The sequence below is a fragment of the Anarrhichthys ocellatus genome, unplaced genomic scaffold, assembly GCF_004355925.1.
Source record: "Anarrhichthys ocellatus isolate YVR2014 unplaced genomic scaffold, GSC_Weel_1.0 scaffold1, whole genome shotgun sequence".
Lineage (NCBI taxonomy): Eukaryota > Metazoa > Chordata > Actinopteri > Perciformes > Anarhichadidae > Anarrhichthys > Anarrhichthys ocellatus.
In genome coordinates, this window is record NW_022280031.1 from 2,798,434 (window position 1) to 2,817,848 (window position 19,415).

General features: G+C 42.2%; 2 protein-coding genes across 4 annotated transcripts; one reads left to right on the plus strand and one right to left on the minus strand.

The window, feature by feature from the left end:
- Window positions 1-6: 6 nt before the first annotated feature.
- LOC116388060 (protein shisa-5-like) lies at window positions 7-7,881 on the minus strand. 2 transcript variants are annotated; one of them, XM_031855675.1, is made up of 5 exons: window positions 7,768-7,881; window positions 6,788-6,926; window positions 6,427-6,566; window positions 1,138-1,446; window positions 7-337 (listed from the first exon to the last, which is right to left on the minus strand). In XM_031855675.1, exons 1-5 carry the CDS (start codon window positions 7,829-7,831, stop codon window positions 177-179), a joined length of 813 nt encoding a protein of 270 aa, XP_031711535.1. In that variant the 5' UTR covers window positions 7,832-7,881; the 3' UTR covers window positions 7-176. The 2 variants fall into 2 exon arrangements, with proteins under 2 accessions (XP_031711535.1, XP_031711527.1); XM_031855667.1 differs by having other exon boundaries at window positions 6,788-6,929.
- Window positions 7,882-12,348: 4,467 nt separating this feature from the next.
- Window positions 12,349-18,702, plus strand: alas1 (aminolevulinate, delta-, synthase 1). 2 transcript variants are annotated; one of them, XM_031838207.1, is made up of 11 exons: window positions 12,349-12,518; window positions 13,761-14,003; window positions 14,210-14,392; window positions 14,478-14,618; window positions 14,882-15,101; window positions 15,673-15,857; window positions 15,973-16,152; window positions 16,378-16,542; window positions 17,053-17,321; window positions 17,443-17,605; window positions 17,826-18,702. In XM_031838207.1, exons 2-11 carry the CDS (start codon window positions 13,790-13,792, stop codon window positions 17,984-17,986), a joined length of 1,881 nt encoding a protein of 626 aa, XP_031694067.1. In that variant the 5' UTR covers window positions 12,349-12,518; window positions 13,761-13,789; the 3' UTR covers window positions 17,987-18,702. The 2 variants fall into 2 exon arrangements, with proteins under 2 accessions (XP_031694067.1, XP_031727734.1); XM_031871874.1 differs by having other exon boundaries at window positions 14,475-14,618; window positions 17,826-18,696.
- The last annotated feature ends 713 nt before the right edge of the window (window positions 18,703-19,415 follow it).

Below are 19,415 nucleotides of genomic sequence, written 5' to 3' on the forward strand. Positions count from 1 at the left end.
CAACATTTTCACTTGGCAACTCTTCGACAGAACAGATGCACTACAACAACTATTAATGTGTCATAACATTTCCATATTCAACCACCAAAATTACAAATGACACATCTTCAGTTCTGCCAAGTTCGAAAATGTTGCAGCATATTTTAGAGTGGCTAAGAGCATAGCACCGTGGTTTATTATCCAGTATAATCCGGGTTGTAGGCTGGCTGGGCCAGGTAGTTTGGGTTCGGAGCTTTGGGCTGCGGCTGGACAGGAGGCTGCAGAGGGTACGCTGGCTGGCCGGGGCTGAACGCAGCCTGGCTATAGTGCATCGGCTGGGGAGGGAAGCCTGGACCGGCTGCAGACAGAAAGAAAACAGGGCATGATGATGAAAGGGCTGAAAATGCTTTTACAGTAACCACAACTTCAGCTCCGTCCAACAACAAAGTCAACATAAATATTTAATTTCCTATTTTACAAAATACAGACATGAGCCAACTTTACAGCAGCCGCGGTTATTCCACCTCCACTTCCGACTGCAGCTATTCTGAAGCACCAAAATTGCATAATGTGTTATTTTTAAAGCTGCAATGTGTCATTATCCCATGTTGAAGGTTATAAAAAAAAAACTAAAAAAAAAAAGAAGTCATCTTCATTCCATTCCCTTCAGATCCATTTGAGAAACTCACCCCTCTTAAAATCAGTGTAAAGTACAAACAACTATTATACAAACGAAAACAAATGTGCTAATGTTCCAACATCAGTTGGGAAATGAAGAGCTTGCGTTTATCTAGATTTGTATTTAGATTCAACTAATCTAAAGAATGAGAACACAAATTTAAACTCTGCTGTATTTGTCAGAAATAGAAAAATGAGCTTTGTAAGTGTACATGTGTAAAAGTGTGGTTAGCGTTAAAGGTGAGCTGGTCCTCAAAAGTACAGTGTTCACTTTTTTGACAAAAATGTTTATTAGTAAGAGTCACATTTTAGTGATTTGATTTTCGTTAGTTTTAGTCCAATCCAGTTCATCATTTTATACAAATATATATTCATGATTGTTTTTGTTGACTTTTTGAATTTGTCTTTGATATGACAACAGGCAGGAATCACAATTAGACATGTCATTATTTGGCTAAGTTTTATAAAGTTCACACTCACTGGCTTCCTGATATGTGGGTGGCGGTCCTGCTGCGATTGCTTGTCCATGGTAGGGTGGTGTTGGCATTGGCTGAGCTCCGTAGCCCTGGGGCCCTGGCTGAGCTCCGTAGCCCTGGGGCCCTGGCTGAGCTCCGTAGCCCTGGGGCCCTGGCTGAGCGCCGTAGCCCGGCTGCACTGGTACTGGGTGGTAGATTTGATACTGGCCCCCCTGGTAGGACTGAGGCTGCCCAGGTGTTGCGGTTGGCTGCTGCGGGTACTGCTGAGGAATGGTGGTGACCACTGTGGTGTGGGTGCTGGTAGCTATCACAGCTGTAAGCAAGCAGATGACAAATACAGTTAATATAAGCTAGCCGGGGGGTAAATCTCAGTTTCAGTGGAAGTGGAGGGGTACAACCATGCTGAACAATGACAAAATAAAGTACTGAAATAAAAGTAGCTTTGACCAACAAAAGTAGTCTGCCCTGAACTCTGATCTTATGCTGGTTAATGTGGCAAATGAGATCACCAAGGCTGACATACTAACAGCAGCATGAAACCACCCAAAACACATACAAGGTTAACCAGAAATACATTTCAGAGCATAACCACCAGGAATATACTTACACAATAGTAAGAGCAAGGCATTACAACATTAGAAACAGGAACATACAAAAGGAGACAGTCGTGTGAATTACAAATATGCCGAAAAACTGACCATCAGACCATCACTTCTGCATTTATCCAACTGCACAAACCAGGCAATGAAAAAAAACAAACTGAAAAGCTGGAGAAAAAAAGAATATCCTATAAAGTCCTATAATTGTATGAATGATACTTAATTTGGTGTCACAAAAATATTGAATACAACACATGAGGGGATACATGAACTCCAGGGTGTGATTTCCATTTTATTACAAACATGTTTTTTTTTAACCGGTGTTTTAGAACAGTTTAATTTACTAAAATCTCTCCAGCAGTTTCTTCTGACTGCCCAGCTGCCAAAATCCAGAGGAGAGATGTTTCATCTCAGTCAACATTAGTGATCACATTGTCACATGAGCAGTGCCTGCATTTTTTGCCTCTCAGATTGTATACCGTCTGCCCTAACTTATTGGTGGAGGTTTTTGAGGCTCATGCAGCCTGAAAGGAAGACATGTAGACAGTACTCAGGGCTGGGAGAAAAAAAAAAAAAAAAACAACTTCACACTTCCTGTGCATGTTTTTCAGGTTACACAAATCCTAATTCTCAATAAGTTTATTCATACTAAATATTCTCATAAAGTGACACTAAAATTGAACAAAAGGCAGTATAATGACGGCGCTAGTTAGGAAGGCTAAGTTCTATATCAAAAACACTAAACAGGATTTGGTTAGTGCATTAGCAATACAGAGACGTACACAGTTTTTGAAAACCAACTTCATCATGATTTGTTACTTGCTAGATTGATATAAATGTATATAAATACAGGATCAAACCGCCACCCTGGTAGTAAGTAAACCCATCCGTGTGTAAGTGAAACTGAAAGACAGCAGTGTTTAAAACAGCAGCAGTCCTGAGGGAAGATAGCTGTGTGTGTGTGTGTGTGTGTGTGTGTGTGCGTGTGTGTGTGTGTGTGTGTGTGTGTGAGAGAGAGAGTCACTCCCCTACCATGATCCTTTTCCCCTAACAGAGTGGGGAGTCATCATGACCACTTCCTGTAAATGGCGTGGGATGGTCTTGAGTTTTCCCCACTGTGGTTGTCGTGGAAACAATGAGTCACACGGGGTGGAGTTCTGACATTCCTGAATGTGATCCCGACATGCAACAGCCCGAGTCTGAGAGTCCACATTCTCACTTGTGTTTTAGTCTCCCGCTCTCTCCGTGCCAGAGCTTCGCCGCTGCATGGCAAAACATGAACACGCTGGCTGAAAAGACCAAACTGACAGGCAGCGCTAGAGTGTGTAGCACTTTGAATGTTGCACAAGCTCGAGTGCCAGCACAAATACACACAGTACATACTCAGGTACTTTCCTCCAAGAGTTAAAGACAAGAATATATAGTAAAAATCCAGTCTAAGCACTGGGGAGAGAAGAGAAGAAGAAATCTAGCAGCAGAAATATTGAGTTGGCGGACAAAAGAGACAGGAGATTAAAAAAACACCCTGTTGTAATGGAAGAAAACAGAGGATGCACGATGCCCGTCTCTGAAGGCACAAAGCCCGTAAAAAAATAAGGTGTGGAAATTCACACGCCAACAGTGTGTAAAGAGGTCTGTCCTGAAAATATTAAAAATATTCAGCCCAATGTATATTCCTATCTGTTTGGGAGTTCTCTTTCCTTTCTTCCAATATGGTTGTCTCAGTATGAACACATTTTCTTGTACTTTTAAAAAGGTATCAATTAGTGTCGTATGACTCGTGACAAACGAAAAAAACACCATAATCTGAATGAATTAGAGTTAAAATTTGATATAAAAAATAAAATAAAATATGTAACCCAAATAAAGGTTTTGCAAAAATAATATTCTGTTCATCATACAATCATCATCACAGCTTGCCAATTTAGATTATTCAAATATATTTTTTAGGTATTTAACTTCACGTTCAACCATTTCGACTTTATTTCTGTCACAGCACAGCCCTGCTCTGTTTAACAGATGCACTATTTATATTTTGTAGTTGTTTACACCCCCAATGATTCTGCTAAACTTGTTAACTTTTTGTCTGCTAATTTACAACAGCAGGACCTGAAAGTCTGCAGTGTCAAAATGTAGTTTTTACTCTTTGGTAACATTTTTGTCGATGAAACTTAAAACAAAGTTGATATGGACATTTAAGGGGCGCAGATTTTCCTAATGATCCAATCTCACAGATGCGCATCTCTTTGTGAACAGATGGCCCCACTTAACCTGAAATGAGTGAGTTTGTCCAGTTAAGAAAGATTAGTTAGTCCGACTCTGGATATTTGTACGTGCACACCTCATAGAAAACTGTAGGAAAGGTTTCAGATATGAAAATGTTCATGGATGAGGCCCACTGTCTTTGTCTGTCCGTCTATCGGCAAGAATACTCAGACTCCTAGTGATGAAGGACATTTGATGGACAGAAGCAAAGAGAGAATTCATTACATTTTGTTTTGATCTGGATTTGAGATGTCGATGAAACTATGCAAGACGCAGACTGGGTTGCAACCCCTGTTGGAGTGTTTCCAAGGTGATAAAACGTACTGTAAGCTGACTTACTTTTGAGGAGTTAATGATGGGGCGCTTTTGCACATGAAGACCGGTTGAGTTTGATTGTGACGTCGTGTCTCAAAAATCTTGTGGACTTGTGGGAACATGACAACTGCAGCAGTTAAAGCAAGGTGTCTGTGATGCTGATTACTGTAATGTAAGTTAGGTAGATGAAGGAATACAAAGTACTTAAAGAGTTATTGTGGTAACAGTAGAGATAACAAAAAAAAGGAAAGTAAGGTAAATTATATTACGATCTAAGGAATGAGGCTGGCTATATTCTGTTTTTCTGTTCCCAATTATAATTGTGCCTGACTCAAAATAAACTGTAGTGTCCATGTTCTTGCAATGCTGTGGTGCATGCATGCGTGTTTATCACACAGGAGTAAGATACATCAGGCTCTGGCTAAACAGACTTCATTGTTGGTTTTGGACTTACTCTTTTCATAGGATTTGTTGACAATAACAAACTTATAGAATGTCATTAGACTTATTAATAAACATTTTACTAAACCATTGATTCCTATAAAGCTGTTTTTAAACAGCCGGTACTCATCAAATATAGTATGCCCCAATTTGGAGCACTGAAAATGAACAGGCCCTAACTTGTAAAACAGTGTAAATTAAGATTTTTAAAAAGTGTAAATTAAATTAGGGCGTGACCTTTCCTTAGTGGAACGACAGTAGTGTTCAAGTCTGGCACGAACTCCGAACAGCAACTACACTGGGTCATCAACGCGGGTCACAACAGAAGATCCCTGCACAGCATGCCGAATGATGACAAACACAAACATAAGTACCTCTTTGTAACTGTTGGCAGTGTCATGTGATTTTGGGAATGTTCTGTGTCTCAATGTCTGTGTTATTAGTAGTCACTCCAGTAATGAAAGTCAAGTGGTGGGTGGGCAAACAGACCTCAGAAGAGTCCCCTGATCTGTTTTCAAAAGTACTCTGGTGAATACTCCAACACACTGGAAACTAAGAGTCTGGCTTCTTCATTAAAACAAACCCCAAACAATCTGACACTGCATTTTACCTAGAATGAGAAGCTCAACAATGTGCTCCTTGTTGGCTGTGTGCAGGAAATTTACACATGCAGCTACATGTTGCAGAAGCAGCAGCAGCAGCACATGCATGGCCACATGCTGCAAACACAATACTAACTGGTTCAAGTGTTAACTGACTTGTTACTCTGTCCTTAAAATGAAATATGTCGTAACTAATACTAATACATGATCACTGTTCAGCTCACAGCTTTAGAATGATGAAAATACCACTAATTACTAACTAAAAAGACGAAGTGCAACTAAGTTTAGGTTGATTTGCATAATACTGTCAGAATGATTTAACATGTATTTAGTGTCCTAAAGAGTCCTATGCTACATTGTCTGTTAAATCAAAAGAGAAACTGTTTATGGTTAAAATAACCAGATGGGAACATCTGTTTTTTGGCTTATGGAGGGAGTTAAACGCCTAAGAGATCAAGGTACTTCAGAGCACTGATGCAATCATGTTCACTTTCCTTTTGCACCTATTTAAGTTTCTGATTATCTTAAACACTTGTTCACACCCATTTGTGTTAACCTGTGTTCCCCTGACGGGGTAGTTTCAGGATGTGAACTTCAAGTAAACAATACAAAACTTATATCGTCTGCTCGTATTTGGTAATATCGCACAATGCTGCTACCAGAGTACCTCGTGCCACCTATGCCGACGTGTATTTGTCTTGTAGTATTGATGTGTAGCGCAGACCGAGACTAATCCCAATCAATGTTTCATTGACACGGTAGTACATTATTGAATCTTGAACTAAACATTAAAGAAAGCTTCCTCTTTAAGATTGTTTTTGTAACCTGGTGGTTACCAGGCAGTCAAAATCTTTGGCCAAGTCCAGTCTGATGTTGCCTTACACTGAAAGAACGATCCCAGTCTCTCCCAGACAGTGAGGCCTACAGCTTATCGTTCAGACACTGGTATCAGATCGGTACTCGCGATCGGCAGACAACCAAAGCCGCGGTATCAGGACTGAAAATGTCAGATCGGTGAATCCCTGAACAATTGAATTGCTAGTGGGGTGGGCCAGGTAAAGGGCTACTTACGTCTTGGCTTGCGGCACATCTTGTACAAGCAGCAGCAGGGACAGATACAGCAGCAGATGAAGATGAGGAAAACGACGACGACGCTTCCAATACCAAGGGTCATCGGCAATGGTGAGGAATGATAGCTCAAGTGATTCAAACTGAAAGAGAAACAAAGAAAACATCAAGCAAAACAGTCTGTGTGTTGCTGTTACTTTACTTTGGTGCCGGTGGTCGTGCACAGGAAGACTCTACTTCCTGTTGCTTGATATCATTGCATATCAGGCTGCAATGACACATCTCCGCTGAAGTTGCACAGGAAGAAAAAAGGAAACTTAAGTCAGAGGCCATTTATCATCTATTACAGAATAAAACACAATACCAGTCTTCTTGTTTATCCTCAGAAAACCGCTTGAAAATGTCCGTACAGCATCTTCTGTCCATGCAGGAACCACAGCAAAATCCTTGCCCAGAGCAACTTTGGAATGATTGGCTATGGTAGGCCTGACAGTCTCTGCCCCCTGCTAATACAGAAGAGAGACAGAAAGCAGAGAGGGGCAGGAAAGGTTAGCCTCAATACAACTGAAAACAAATCTGTAGTGGAGATGAACTGAACGAGAAGGGTAAATCATGGTAACGTAATGAAACGCATGTCTCAAACCAGAGTGCATATATTGGTTTTGATGGTCTGGGACCAGAACAGTCTCAAAACAACTGAGACAATGACTCCATTAATCAATTCATTAATGGAAAGATCCTTTTAGCTTACGCTTTTTTTTCCAATTGACTAATTGTTTTGGTAATTTTTCAAGCAAAATTGTCAAATATTCTCTACTTCTATCTTCTCCAACGTGAGCATTTTCTGTTTATCTCTATTATGTTATGAACTGAATGTCTTTTGGTTTTGGACTGTTGCTCAAACAAAACAAAAGAGTAAATGGCAATACGTTGTCTTCTGCCTCGTGAAAATTATAATGGCAGTTTTACACCATTTTATAGACATAATCATTTGGTAATGAGGATAATACAGCTTTACAATCCATTGCATATTGGTAATGCAATACAACAGTTCTGTAACGAATCCTATACGTTCATGAAAGTCACAATGTTCATTTCTTTGTTGAACCTGTATACGTTAGACAGGTGGTCCACCTTTATGTATATGAATGAGGGTAGTTTGGCTAAACAGACGGTAACTTTAACAAACAGCCCAGCTCTCGGTGGCTGACATCGCTCCGGATCTTTGGTCGGTTGAGCCCCGGTTTCAAGCTACCGTTGCAATAACGTGTACAAAATGAAAACAACGCGAGAGACAAAGAAGACAAATAACGACCATTTAAAGTTGAAACAATGAAAACTCACCGGACACACACGGGGCCAGCACCACCGTTAAAGCCAACACAACACCGAACAGGCCTGACGCCATGGCTGCTTCAAGACTCCGGATTGAGACAGGACTCCGCGCGGCTCCTCTCTCCCACCGACTGAACCCAGCGGCCGCCGCAGAGATCGTCTGTGCACACGGTTGCGTCACTCAGTCGAGGCTCCGCCCCTGTTCCTGGGCAATGTTTTTATCCCTCCTGTCTTTGTGTCATTGACTGCACGTTAGAAGATTTGTATGAAGGTTGAAAACTCTATAATAAACATTTTGCCCGCAAAGCAGCTTAATCTGAGTGAAGAAGGCCCACAGTGGTGGAATGTAATTTATATAGAGAGAGTCAATATCACCTGAGAGGAATTTGTTTGTTCCAAAAAACAGTTAGGACTAATGGGAAATGTAATTGTATTGCAGTCAAGGGAGTTAGCCGAGTTTGTGGAGCATCTGTTGTGAGGAAAGGAAAACAGACACGTTGACAGGTTTAGATGAGTTTGTAAACAAGGATCAGGCATTTAGGAGTGGGACAAGGACATGTATAAAGAGGCAAAATACAGGTTGAGTAAGGCGGTGAGAGACGCTAAACGACAGTACTCTGAGAAACTGCAACATCAGCTCTCAGCAAGTGACTCTGCTTCTGTCTGGAGAGGTCTCAGACAGATAACAAACAACTACGAGCCTAAAGCCCCCCAGTCCATGAATGATACGCCTGGCAAACAGGCTGAACGACTTCTACTGTCATTTTGAAAGACAATGGGACAGCCCTGACCCCATCCCCCATGGCTCCATCAACCTGTCGCCTACAGAGCCAACAGGTCTGTAGGCGAGTCAACATGGCCCTTCATTTCATCCTCCAGCATCTGGACTCCTCAGGAACCTACGCCAGGATCCTGTTTGTGGACTTCAGCTCTGCTTTCAACACCATCATCCCATCTCTGCTGCATGACAAGCTCTCTCAGCTGCACGTGCCCGACTCCACCTGCAAGTGCATCACAGACTTCCTGTCTGACAGGAAGCTGGGAAACCACGTCTCAGCCTTCCGGACCATCAGCACCGGTTCCCCTCAAGGCTGCGTTCTTTCCCCTCTGCTCTTCTCCCTGTACACCAACAGCTGCACCTCCAGTCACCAGTCTATCAAGCTCCTGAAGTTTGCGGATGACACCACCCTCATTGGACTCATCTCTGGTGGGGATGAGTCCGCCTACAGCTGGGAGGTTGACCATCTGGTGACCTGGTGCGGTTTGAACAACTTAGAGCTCAACGCTCTAAAGACAGTGGAGATGGTTGTGGATTTCCGCAAGAACGCACCTGCCCCATCACCCTGTGTGACTCCCCCATCGACGCTGTGGAGTCCTTCCGCTTCCTGGGCTCCACCATAACTCAAGTGGGAGCTGAACATCAACTGGTCTGGCACGCTGCAGCTACAGCCAAGGACAAGGGCAGGCTGCAGCACATCATTCGCTCTGCCGAGAGGGTGATTGGCTGCAATCTGCCATCCCTCCAGGACTTGTTTGCTTCAAGGACCCTGAAGTGAGCAAGAAGGATTGTAGCCGACCCCTCTCACCCTGGACATGAACTGTTCGAGCCCCTTCCATCTGGCAGGAGGCTGCGGTCCATCAGGACCAAGACCTCACGCCACATGAACAGTTTTTTCCCTCTTGCAGTGGGGCTCATCAACAAAGCCCGGGACCCCCACTGACTCTGACATCCCCAGGACAATTTCCTACCGGTCACTCCCCTGCACATCCCTTCTATGTTTCTTTATTTAAAGATGCTTGACACTTTTACATTACATTTACATTGTACTATACTGTTATCTGTCTGTCTGTGCACTATATTTTATATTTTATTGTAAATTGTAACATGTTTCTATTTTTTTGCACTGTGTTGATTGTTTAATGTTATGCACTATCCACCATGTCAAATTCCTTGTATGTGCAACATACTCTGGTAAATAAACAGTTCTGATTCTAAAGACAGCATATTGAATGGATATGAGCTGGAGGATTAGGGACTTGGCATAGTAGGACAGGGTATGTGGGTTGTTTTGCGTTGTAAATTCCAATGTTATTTCATGTTATTAATACCGTATACCTTCAAACAGATGGTGATTTTTATTAAAATTGCATTAGGATTAAACAGCATGTATAGCCTACATTTCAGTAATTGATCTTAAGCAGTAGCGAGGCATAGTCCTAATAAATCCAGATATTTAAACGTACCAGTCTAAAGATGACTTTCAGTTAGCATTTCAACTTAAAAATAATGAACTTATTGCTGTGTGACACAATCATAGAGTTTCAGCTCATGTAGGTGGAAGTAGATATGCACTTTTTAATGATACAGCACAATTTTGTAATTTACAGCAAATTATTGCGCGTACCCCCTTCTTATCATGCTAATGCCTCCTTTCAAAGAGTAATATTATTATAGAATATCTCGTTATTCCGTTTTTGATATAAGATCATGTTAATATTGTAGTTTGTCAAAATAAATGTATATTCCCACATTCCTTGCAATGTTATTATAGATTAATCTTTAGTCTCTATTTTTTTCTGTTGATCAACTAATCTTTTAGCCTATAATCTTTAAACCGCTGGTTTTATCTGACCACCAATCCAAAACTCAAACATACTGTATTCAACCAATTATGTTTGGAAATGAACTAATTGGTTATCAAAAATACATTTTCTGTGGATTGATTTCTTAATTTAACATGACAAAGTGAAAACAAAATGGCAATTCAGGAAAGAGCACATGTCAAACTGCTCAATGACATTCAGGAAATAATGAGAGTAATACATCTTAGTTTTTTCACTGTCTCATGTGGACTCCATACAAGACTCGCCCACCACATTATGCCTTTTGTGGTTGGTGAGCTGTATCCTCTGAAGTCTGTGCAATAGATAGACTGGATGTGCACCTGGCTGCTGAAGGCAAGAATGAGCAGTCTGCTGTATTTGTGGTTGAGTCTGGTTGAAAAGCACCCCCAGATTCTCATGCTTTGTGGTCATTTGGGTACAGTGAGGGAAGGAGTATTAAGATAATAACATTTCAAAATGTTACTTGAGTTTAAAGGTAAGTCTAAACAGCAATATATATATATTATATATAGGCCTATGGTATGTTGACTTGATCTGTATCTGTATCACTTTTCAGAGAAAAAGATAATTTGCAACCTGTTATCAAGCCTACAACCTCCATTCTGGATGTCATATTTAAAAACAGCGTTCAGTCCAAGTCAGCTAGTTTTAAATCAAAGACAGTATGCCAAAAGTCCAGCGGGTAAAACTTTATAACAGCCAGTGCCAACGCCTAAATCGATCAGCAGGGGGCAGCAAAACACCGTGACTGCCTTTGCTGAGGAGCAATCATTAAAACCCAGATTATACCACAGAAATACATTTCAGAGATGAAGTTTGCAGCCAAAGTTATTTGCTTCTTGAATTAAAAAAACACAGTTTGGAAACACTCTTTAAGGGTGTGAGATTTAAATTGGTCAATTGGTATTGTCTCTATTCATATTTGTTTTATATTGCCCCCACCAATTATATCAAAAGGGTAGACCACAAGTATGAAAATAAAAATCAATAACAATTATAACAAAAACTGATCATAAAGGTAGGAATTATTGCATGGTTGTTAACTGATATAATTGTACCTAATAAACTTGCAACTGGGTGCAAACTGTTTATGCATGTTGAGTTTAACTTCCGTTTGTTGGTCAAATGTTTTAGACGCAATGTAGGTGCGAACTTCACGTTTAATTCCTCTATTGTCTGCCAAACTCACACAAGCAAACATGTCTCAACAACACAACTTCACCTGTTCACTGTAGACTTTAAACTAGATAGCCTGTAACCCAGGTTCTCTTTTTGAACACCAGAGGTCACTTGTGCACAGAAAATCGCTCAATACCACCACATCAACTAATCCATGTAAATCTTGAGCTGAAATATATAATTCATGTCATGTATGTTCATTCAAAAACACTTCCGTGTATCAAAGTTTTTCATGTTGCTCCTGTTTTCTCTGTTTAAAAGAATATAATTGATGAAGTGAACGTGTATTGAACTAGTTTTCCCCGGGCGCCTGTCATGGGCAGCCCACTGCTCCCTATATACAGGGATGGGTCAAATGAGGAGACAAATTTCCCCCTCACCGGGATGAATATGGTATAATAAAAAAATAAAATAATATATCAAAAAAATAAAGTTAGGCACACAACACTTGAAGGAGCAGTTTGAGACGGCACTGTTGACGAAAAGTGGACAGACATGCATCAATGTCTTTGTGAATCTGCAGTCCTTAGAAAATGGCAGTGATGTCGACAATAATAATGATACAATGTGTGTAGTAAAAAGCATATCAAGTATATATTTTTATCAGATCAAGTGTATTTATAACTTCAAACATCCACAGATGTGAAGTACCCTGGCGAGGTGACAGTTTGATCACATGCACGAGTCACAAAACTGAGTTACTGGAATGACATTTGACGTAAACGAATTAGATCTCGCGAGACTTCCGCCCTAGCGTAAGCTCATATAAGCACTTGCACAACCACGTCCTTTTCGTTCGTCCTCAGTGTAGGATAACGAAGCTGTCTTCTCTCTACCGTCTCCTACAACCAGGATTTTAGTCAGAGTCTAACTTTAGATCGGCTCCGCTGCTGTTATCCTGACCACTACGCGACCGTTGAACAGGACTACGCCATTAATTGGAAAGTTTTCAGGAGGTAAGTTTCTTATTTGCCTATCACCATCTTGACTTCTGGATGTAGCCTCTTGGCTAATGTTAGCACTATAGCTAACGTAAAGCACGGTCGACCGGCAGGGATCTCGAGCGGCCGGGCTAATGTTAAGACTTGGTCTATCTAACATTAGCTACGGGTTATAAGAACGCTGTTACCGAAATTGATAATTGTAATAGTAACGTTATAGACAGACAAGTCGTGACTCTAGCTCTCTTCATGTGTTATAACGTCTTGGGAGTCAACACGTAACACCACTTTAAAGGGCTTGTGGACACTTGGAAACGATTCAATGTTTATAAAATTGTCCCGCTCATAATAATAATAATAGTAGTAGTTTGACCAGAGGCTCGGGTCAATGCCAATGTTGTTATCTTACCGGTGAATGCATACGGTGCAAGTAAGAACACCGGGAATCATGTTACAGAGGTTACTGTGACACCAGTGCAGACGTGTAAAAACACGGAATGTGATCAAAAAGCATCAACAACACGAGCTATTTTGGTAGTTTATTGCTTTTCTAAAGTTAAATTAGTTGCACTTAATTATACGCGTTTTTACCGGCTCGTATCATTTTCCCTCGAACTTCAAGTGGGCGGAGAAAGTCTGGGAGTGATTACTCTGTCGAGGAATGTGTGGACCTCACTTCAACTACGGGAACGCTCATGACGCGTATATTTTCCCATTTTACGCAATAGGACTTAAAAAAAAAAAAACCTCTTTAATGCCATGATCGGACACCTGTTGCAGTGACACTGAAAGTTGATTATTCCCGCCCTCCTTAACCAACATCTTTCCATTTCGAATGGTTTTGGTGTGAAAACATTTGAGCCCAATGACATTTGCTCTGCGCTCCAAAAAAAATGGCAACATCTCTCCTCAGCAATGAAATGACAGTTCTACTAACCCACAGACCTCATTGTGGATACTTTCTTAGGGAACTATTTACTACCAACATCTGTCTTTCCTGGACAGAGAGAAGGAACCGTTAACTTAAATGTGTGCTTATTATTGAGTACATTTCTCTAAATTACACCGAAACTGTGTGAATTGATTGATTTGCATTTCAGGTAAATAAGAGGGGGAACAAATCCTTTGTTTTTTGTATGTGTACTTGTGTGTACTGCCGTTCAGCTAACACCTTGCTAAACAGGTTTTTGTAGCACATAGGTGTATCTGAACTGTCCACAGCATATGTTTCAATTCAGTTTCTACTGTCTCCTTTAGACCTCTGGACAATCATCACCACTGCTGACATGGATGTGATCGTGCGTCGCTGTCCATTCCTGGCTCGTGTGCCTCAGGCCTTCTTCCAGCAGCCCAAAAAGTCTATGGTGGTGTACGCCCAGCGTTGCCCCATCATGATGGAGCTGGCCGCTAAACCTATGGCTCCATCAATGGCTCGGGCCCTCTTCTCCTCCTCCTCCTCTTCCCACCAGAAGATTGAGGACATCATGTCTACTAGTGAAGGTGAGTGTGCCAAAGGAGGAGTAAATGCAGATTTTTTTTTTTTTCTTTTTTTTTTTTTTTTGTCTAATTAATGCAGTAATTACATTATATCAAGTGAACCAGTTGATGCGATGATTGACTGAATCATTGCGGTGTGTGTTGTTGTTTAAAGGTGCTTAGTAATGATGTATATCTAAAGTTTTAAAACCTCTTTTGTCCACCTGTAGGGCCTAAACAGGAAGGGCAGCCCAAGCTGCCGGGTGGCCATCCTATGATATCCTCAGGCCAGGCGGCGACCTCCAAATGCCCTTTCCTGGCTGCTGAGATGGGCCAAAAGAACAGCAGTGTGGTCCGCCAGGTCAGCATGGAGTTCCAAGAGGATGTTCAGGAAGTCCGCACAGTCAAGAAAGGTAAGAAGCGTTAAGAAATCGATTAGGTGAGCCTGATTGGGCCCCATCTTTTTGTTCACAAGTTGATACCATTTCTTGGCAGAAGTGTCCCCTGCCCAGCTGAAGCCGTCCCTGGCCAGCACCATTAAGGGAAGCGGAGAGGAGAAAGCTAATCTAATGAAGGACCTCCTGAAACAGAGACCTAAAAGTGTCTCCCACTTGCTGCAGGACAACATGCCAGGCAGTTGTAAGTTTTATTTGGGTGCTCTGACAACCTATTTATAAGGAAACGTACTGTTACAGAACTGCAGAGTTGTTTAGCTCCACATTGTCCTCCCACATTATTATCATGCTAGCAACTCTCATATTGTAGTTTACCTACTGATTTGCATGTTGAAGTCTGTGTGTTTTTGAGTAAGGTGAGCGTAGACTTTCATCATGTTGGGCATTGCTTCATCCATCACAATGCAAGCCACATTGAGCAAGTGTTGCCTTCCTGTTCTGTTGCAGTGTCCCGCTACCAATACGATGAGTTTTTCGAGAGGAAGATCGAAGAGAAGAAGAGTGACCACACATATCGTGTGTTCAAGACTGTGAATCGTCTGGCCAACGAGTTCCCGATGGCCGACGACTTCACTAGCTCTTTGGATGAAAAGAGGGATGTGTCCGTTTGGTGCAGCAACGACTACCTGGGCATGAGTCGCCACCCACGGGTCGTGCAGTCCATTATGTGAGTACTGGAGGAGTTGTTTGTTTGTGTGTAGTGTAGGAAAAACAAAACACTCAGTCCATTGGGTCTAGATGTGTTTTACACGTAATGGGATAAATATTTTTCTTGGCTGTTCGCGTCTCATGTGGACGCTTAAGTTGGAGAGAGAAAGAAAAAGGTACAAAAGGTGAGACACGGCCCATAATAAATGAAATCAACACCTGACACATGGGGACAACGCCCATGTGTCAGGTGTTGATTTCAATTATTAGTCCATTGTTTGTGTAGGTGTTAGTTGGCTATAGTTTACGCGTGAACCTCATGGCCCCAAAGCGATGGGGTGTTTTCCTTTTCAGCTTGTTTGAGTTTGCCCAGCTCACTTATCCCCTGTGTAGCAGTAACACCTTGAAACAAGGTGTGACTTACTACTAAGCCACTCTTCTGCTTAAGGATTTACAGCTTTCCATTTTTTGTAGTCTTACCCTTCCTTAAGCGTCCACCTGGCTTATATATGTGTAACCTTTGTGCTGCAAAGTTTAAAAAACCTGGACAGGTTCAAATGTTGTTTTTGTCTGTCTTTCTCTGTTTCTAGGGAAACTTTGCAAAAGCATGGGTCCGGGGCGGGAGGCACCAGGAACATCTCTGGGACCAGTAAGTTCCACGTGGAACTTGAACAAGAACTGGCTGACCTTCACAAGAAGAACGCTGCACTGCTCTTCACCTCCTGCTTTGTCGCAAATGACTCCACCCTCTTCACCCTCGCCAAGTTGCTACCTGGTACACAATTTAAAAAATATATATGCTTTCGATAAATCCACCGTTTATGTACGTTATGTCATTAATAAATGTGCGATGCAAACTCTCAGTCTCACTTTCTCCTGAACTATTTCAGGTTGTGAGATCTACTCTGATGCGGGCAACCACGCCTCAATGATCATGGGTATCCGGAACAGTGGCGCTAAGAAGTTTGTTTTCCGCCACAACGACGTCGCCCATCTCCGAGAGGTCCTTCAGGAGGGAGACCCCACAAAGCCCAAGATCGTGGCCTTTGAGACCGTCCATTCCATGGATGGTTAGTTTGGGATTCATTCTTTTTTTTTTTTAACTTGCTTATCATGTGGTTGCTCATTAATTGTCATATAAATGTTAGGGATCACTAAGCTGGCAGGAATGTTCATTACAGCTACACATTTACTCGCACAAGAACATTTAAAAGTTGTCTAACAACATGACTGTAGTTGAGGTACTTTGTGGCCGTGGTTTGGCTAATGGCTAAACTTGTCTTTCTGTAACACAGGTGCCGTGTGTCCGCTGGAGGAGATGTGCGACTTGGCCCACGAGTTTGGTGCCATCACCTTCGTAGACGAGGTTCACGCTGTGGGCCTGTACGGCGCCAGAGGAGGGGGCATCGGAGACAGGGACGGGGTCATGCACAAGATCGATATCGTCTCGGGGACATTAGGTCAGCATGTAATCTCTCGTAGAACAAAATACTGATGTTCTAACTGAGCATATTGATTTTTGATGCCATGCCAACATGTTCCTGAGCCACTAAATGAATGGCGAGTGGTGTCACTATCTTTTTTGTTGTTGTTTTGAATCTCTGTTTTGTCGTTCTTCTGATGTTCGGGCCTCATCTGTGTCACACAATATGCCAGAGGGCTTAAAGGAGCCGGAGCAGCTCTGTTGTTGCTAGGAGACTGTGGGCTCTCATTGAATTACTCCCTGCGTCTGTGTGTCGCTGTCAAGCTGAGAGGACAATTATTTCTAACTCTGAGCTTTTCAGCCCCTGTACGGCTGCAGCTGCCCTTTCAGAGTGATCTACTTTGTGAGATTACAGTGGGAGGAGGTCGCATAGACCACTGAGCATAATGTTGTGACTTTTTATTCAAGAATGCTAAATGATGTCTCCAAAGCTGTGGCAACGACCTAGATTAACGAATAACCCCCCGTGTGCCATGTCCTCTTCCAGGCAAGGCTTTTGGCTGTGTGGGCGGCTACATCGCGAGCACCACTGCACTGGTGGACACGGTGCGTTCCTACGCGGCGGGTTTCATCTTCACCACCTCTCTGCCGCCAATGCTGCTGCACGGAGCCAGGAACTCCATCCAGGTCCTTAAAGGGGAGGAGGGCCGCACTCTGAGACGCAAACACCAGCGCAACGTCAAGCTGCTCAGACAAATGCTGATGGACTCCGGGCTGCCGGTGGTGCACTGCCCCAGCCACATCATCCCAGTCCGGGTAATTTAGTATTAAAACGCTTGACACGTAAAAATAAAAAAACACACTAAGTAGTCCTCAGTGTGTCTCAGATATAGCTCCATTCTAATCATCATGTGCGTCTCTTTTGTTATTTTTTTAGGTATCCGACGCTGAGAAAAACACGGAGGTGTGTGACATCATGATGAGTCGCCACAACATCTACGTCCAGGCCATCAACTATCCCACCGTTGCCAGGGGACAAGAGCTCCTGCGTATCGCCCCAACGCCTCACCACACCCCCGAGATGATGAAATACTTTGTTGGTAAGAGCATACAGTAATCTTGTTAATGTATTACAGTTCAAATGCAAATTCACCCCGTTGGACATGATACTTGGCCTCATTTGCGTTGGAGGTTTGCGTTACCAGATTGTCTTAAATGTATAATTGGTTTCACTCAAAATGCTCATTTGATCAGTATGCATGTAGGAACTGACATTAGCTTTCTCTCAGTACTAACCACTGACTTGTTTTCCCTCCACAGAGAAGCTGGTGCACACATGGAAGGAGGTGGGCCTGGACCTGAAGCCCCACTCATCAGCAGAGTGCACCTTCTGCCAGCAGCCGCTGCACTTTGAGGTGATGAGCGATCGTGAAAAGTCTTACTTCACCGGCCTCAGCCACCTAATCTCAGCCTGCGCATAACACTACTCTCTACCACCGGCTGGAGATGGCACATACTACTCATACTCAACACCCATTCCTCCTATCACTGTCATAGAGTGTATTATCTTTGATAAGTCCTCTTACACATATTGCTTAATATATTCTATGGTCAGATGTTCTATATGCTCCGAATAAAATGCAAGATGGAAAGAAAGTGTGTGTTTGTGTGGCATTTTTTTTTCTTTTGATTTATACTTGAATGGAGAAGAAGATGCACTTCCATACATATAAAACTTTGGACTATATTTTATTCAGCACTTCTGATTCTTTGTGTGTGCAACAGTTGTCCTACAGGACGGGTAAATATAATGTGTGTTCAGATTGTCGTACTGCTGACGACTATAATAACTACACAATCTCAAATGGGTTAATGATGAGCAGATTGTGTTCATTGGATAAAGTGGGTGAACTGACACCTGAAGTAACATTTGGTCACCTGCTTCTGCCGCTCAGAGAAACTGGGTCACAACAATTGGTCTGGCTCAGCAAATCATTTTGACAAGTTTATTTCTATAGCACTTCAAAGCAACAAGGGTATTGAAAGTGCTTAACCTGAAACATAAGAAACATGGCGACAATTTGTAAAAGTAACCCAGCACAAAAGGACATTCAAATACAATTTAAAACAAACTCGAAAGAACCAACAGATTAAAACAAGCTATAATAGAGTAAGACCAGAATGAACGTTACATTACAGTGGAAGAAATTCATAGTTAATTTATTTATTAAAAGGCAGCGGTAAACAAGTTTTCAGCCTTGATTTTTAAAGTCACAGCGCACCTGTGAGTTTCTTCCAGATATGTGGTGCATAAACACTGAACGCTGCTCCTCCGTGTTTTTATTCCGGGGAAAGAAAGCAGAACTGTCCCAGATAAACTGAATGGACTCTGGATGATTGATGATGGCAGCAGATCAGAAATGTATTCTGGCTCTAAACCATTCAGTGCTTGTAATATAGTGAAAATCAAATCTTTGACAGACGGGAAGCCAGTGTAAAAACTTCAGAACTGAAGATTTGTGATCCACTTTCTTTGGTCTTAGTGAGGACTCGAGCTGCAGAGTTCTGAATGAGCTGCAGCTCTCTGGTCGATGTTTTTTTCAGGAGACATGTAAAGACACTGTTACAGAAGTCAAGGCTACAGAAGATAACTACATGGACACATTTTTTCCAAATCCTGAGACATAACAATTTGTAAAAGATCATACGAGGTCATGCAATTTGAAACTTTTTCAAAAAGCTTGAATATCCCGGCGCAGGAGGAGGATTTCAGATGTTATATAATGTCCTCCAGGTGTTAGGTGAGTCCTGCATGGTGTGTGTGTGTGTGTGTGTGTGTGTGTGTGTGTGTGTGTGTGTGTGTCTGAGGGGGACCTATCCCGATGTCCCTGTAAATTCAGACGGGGATGA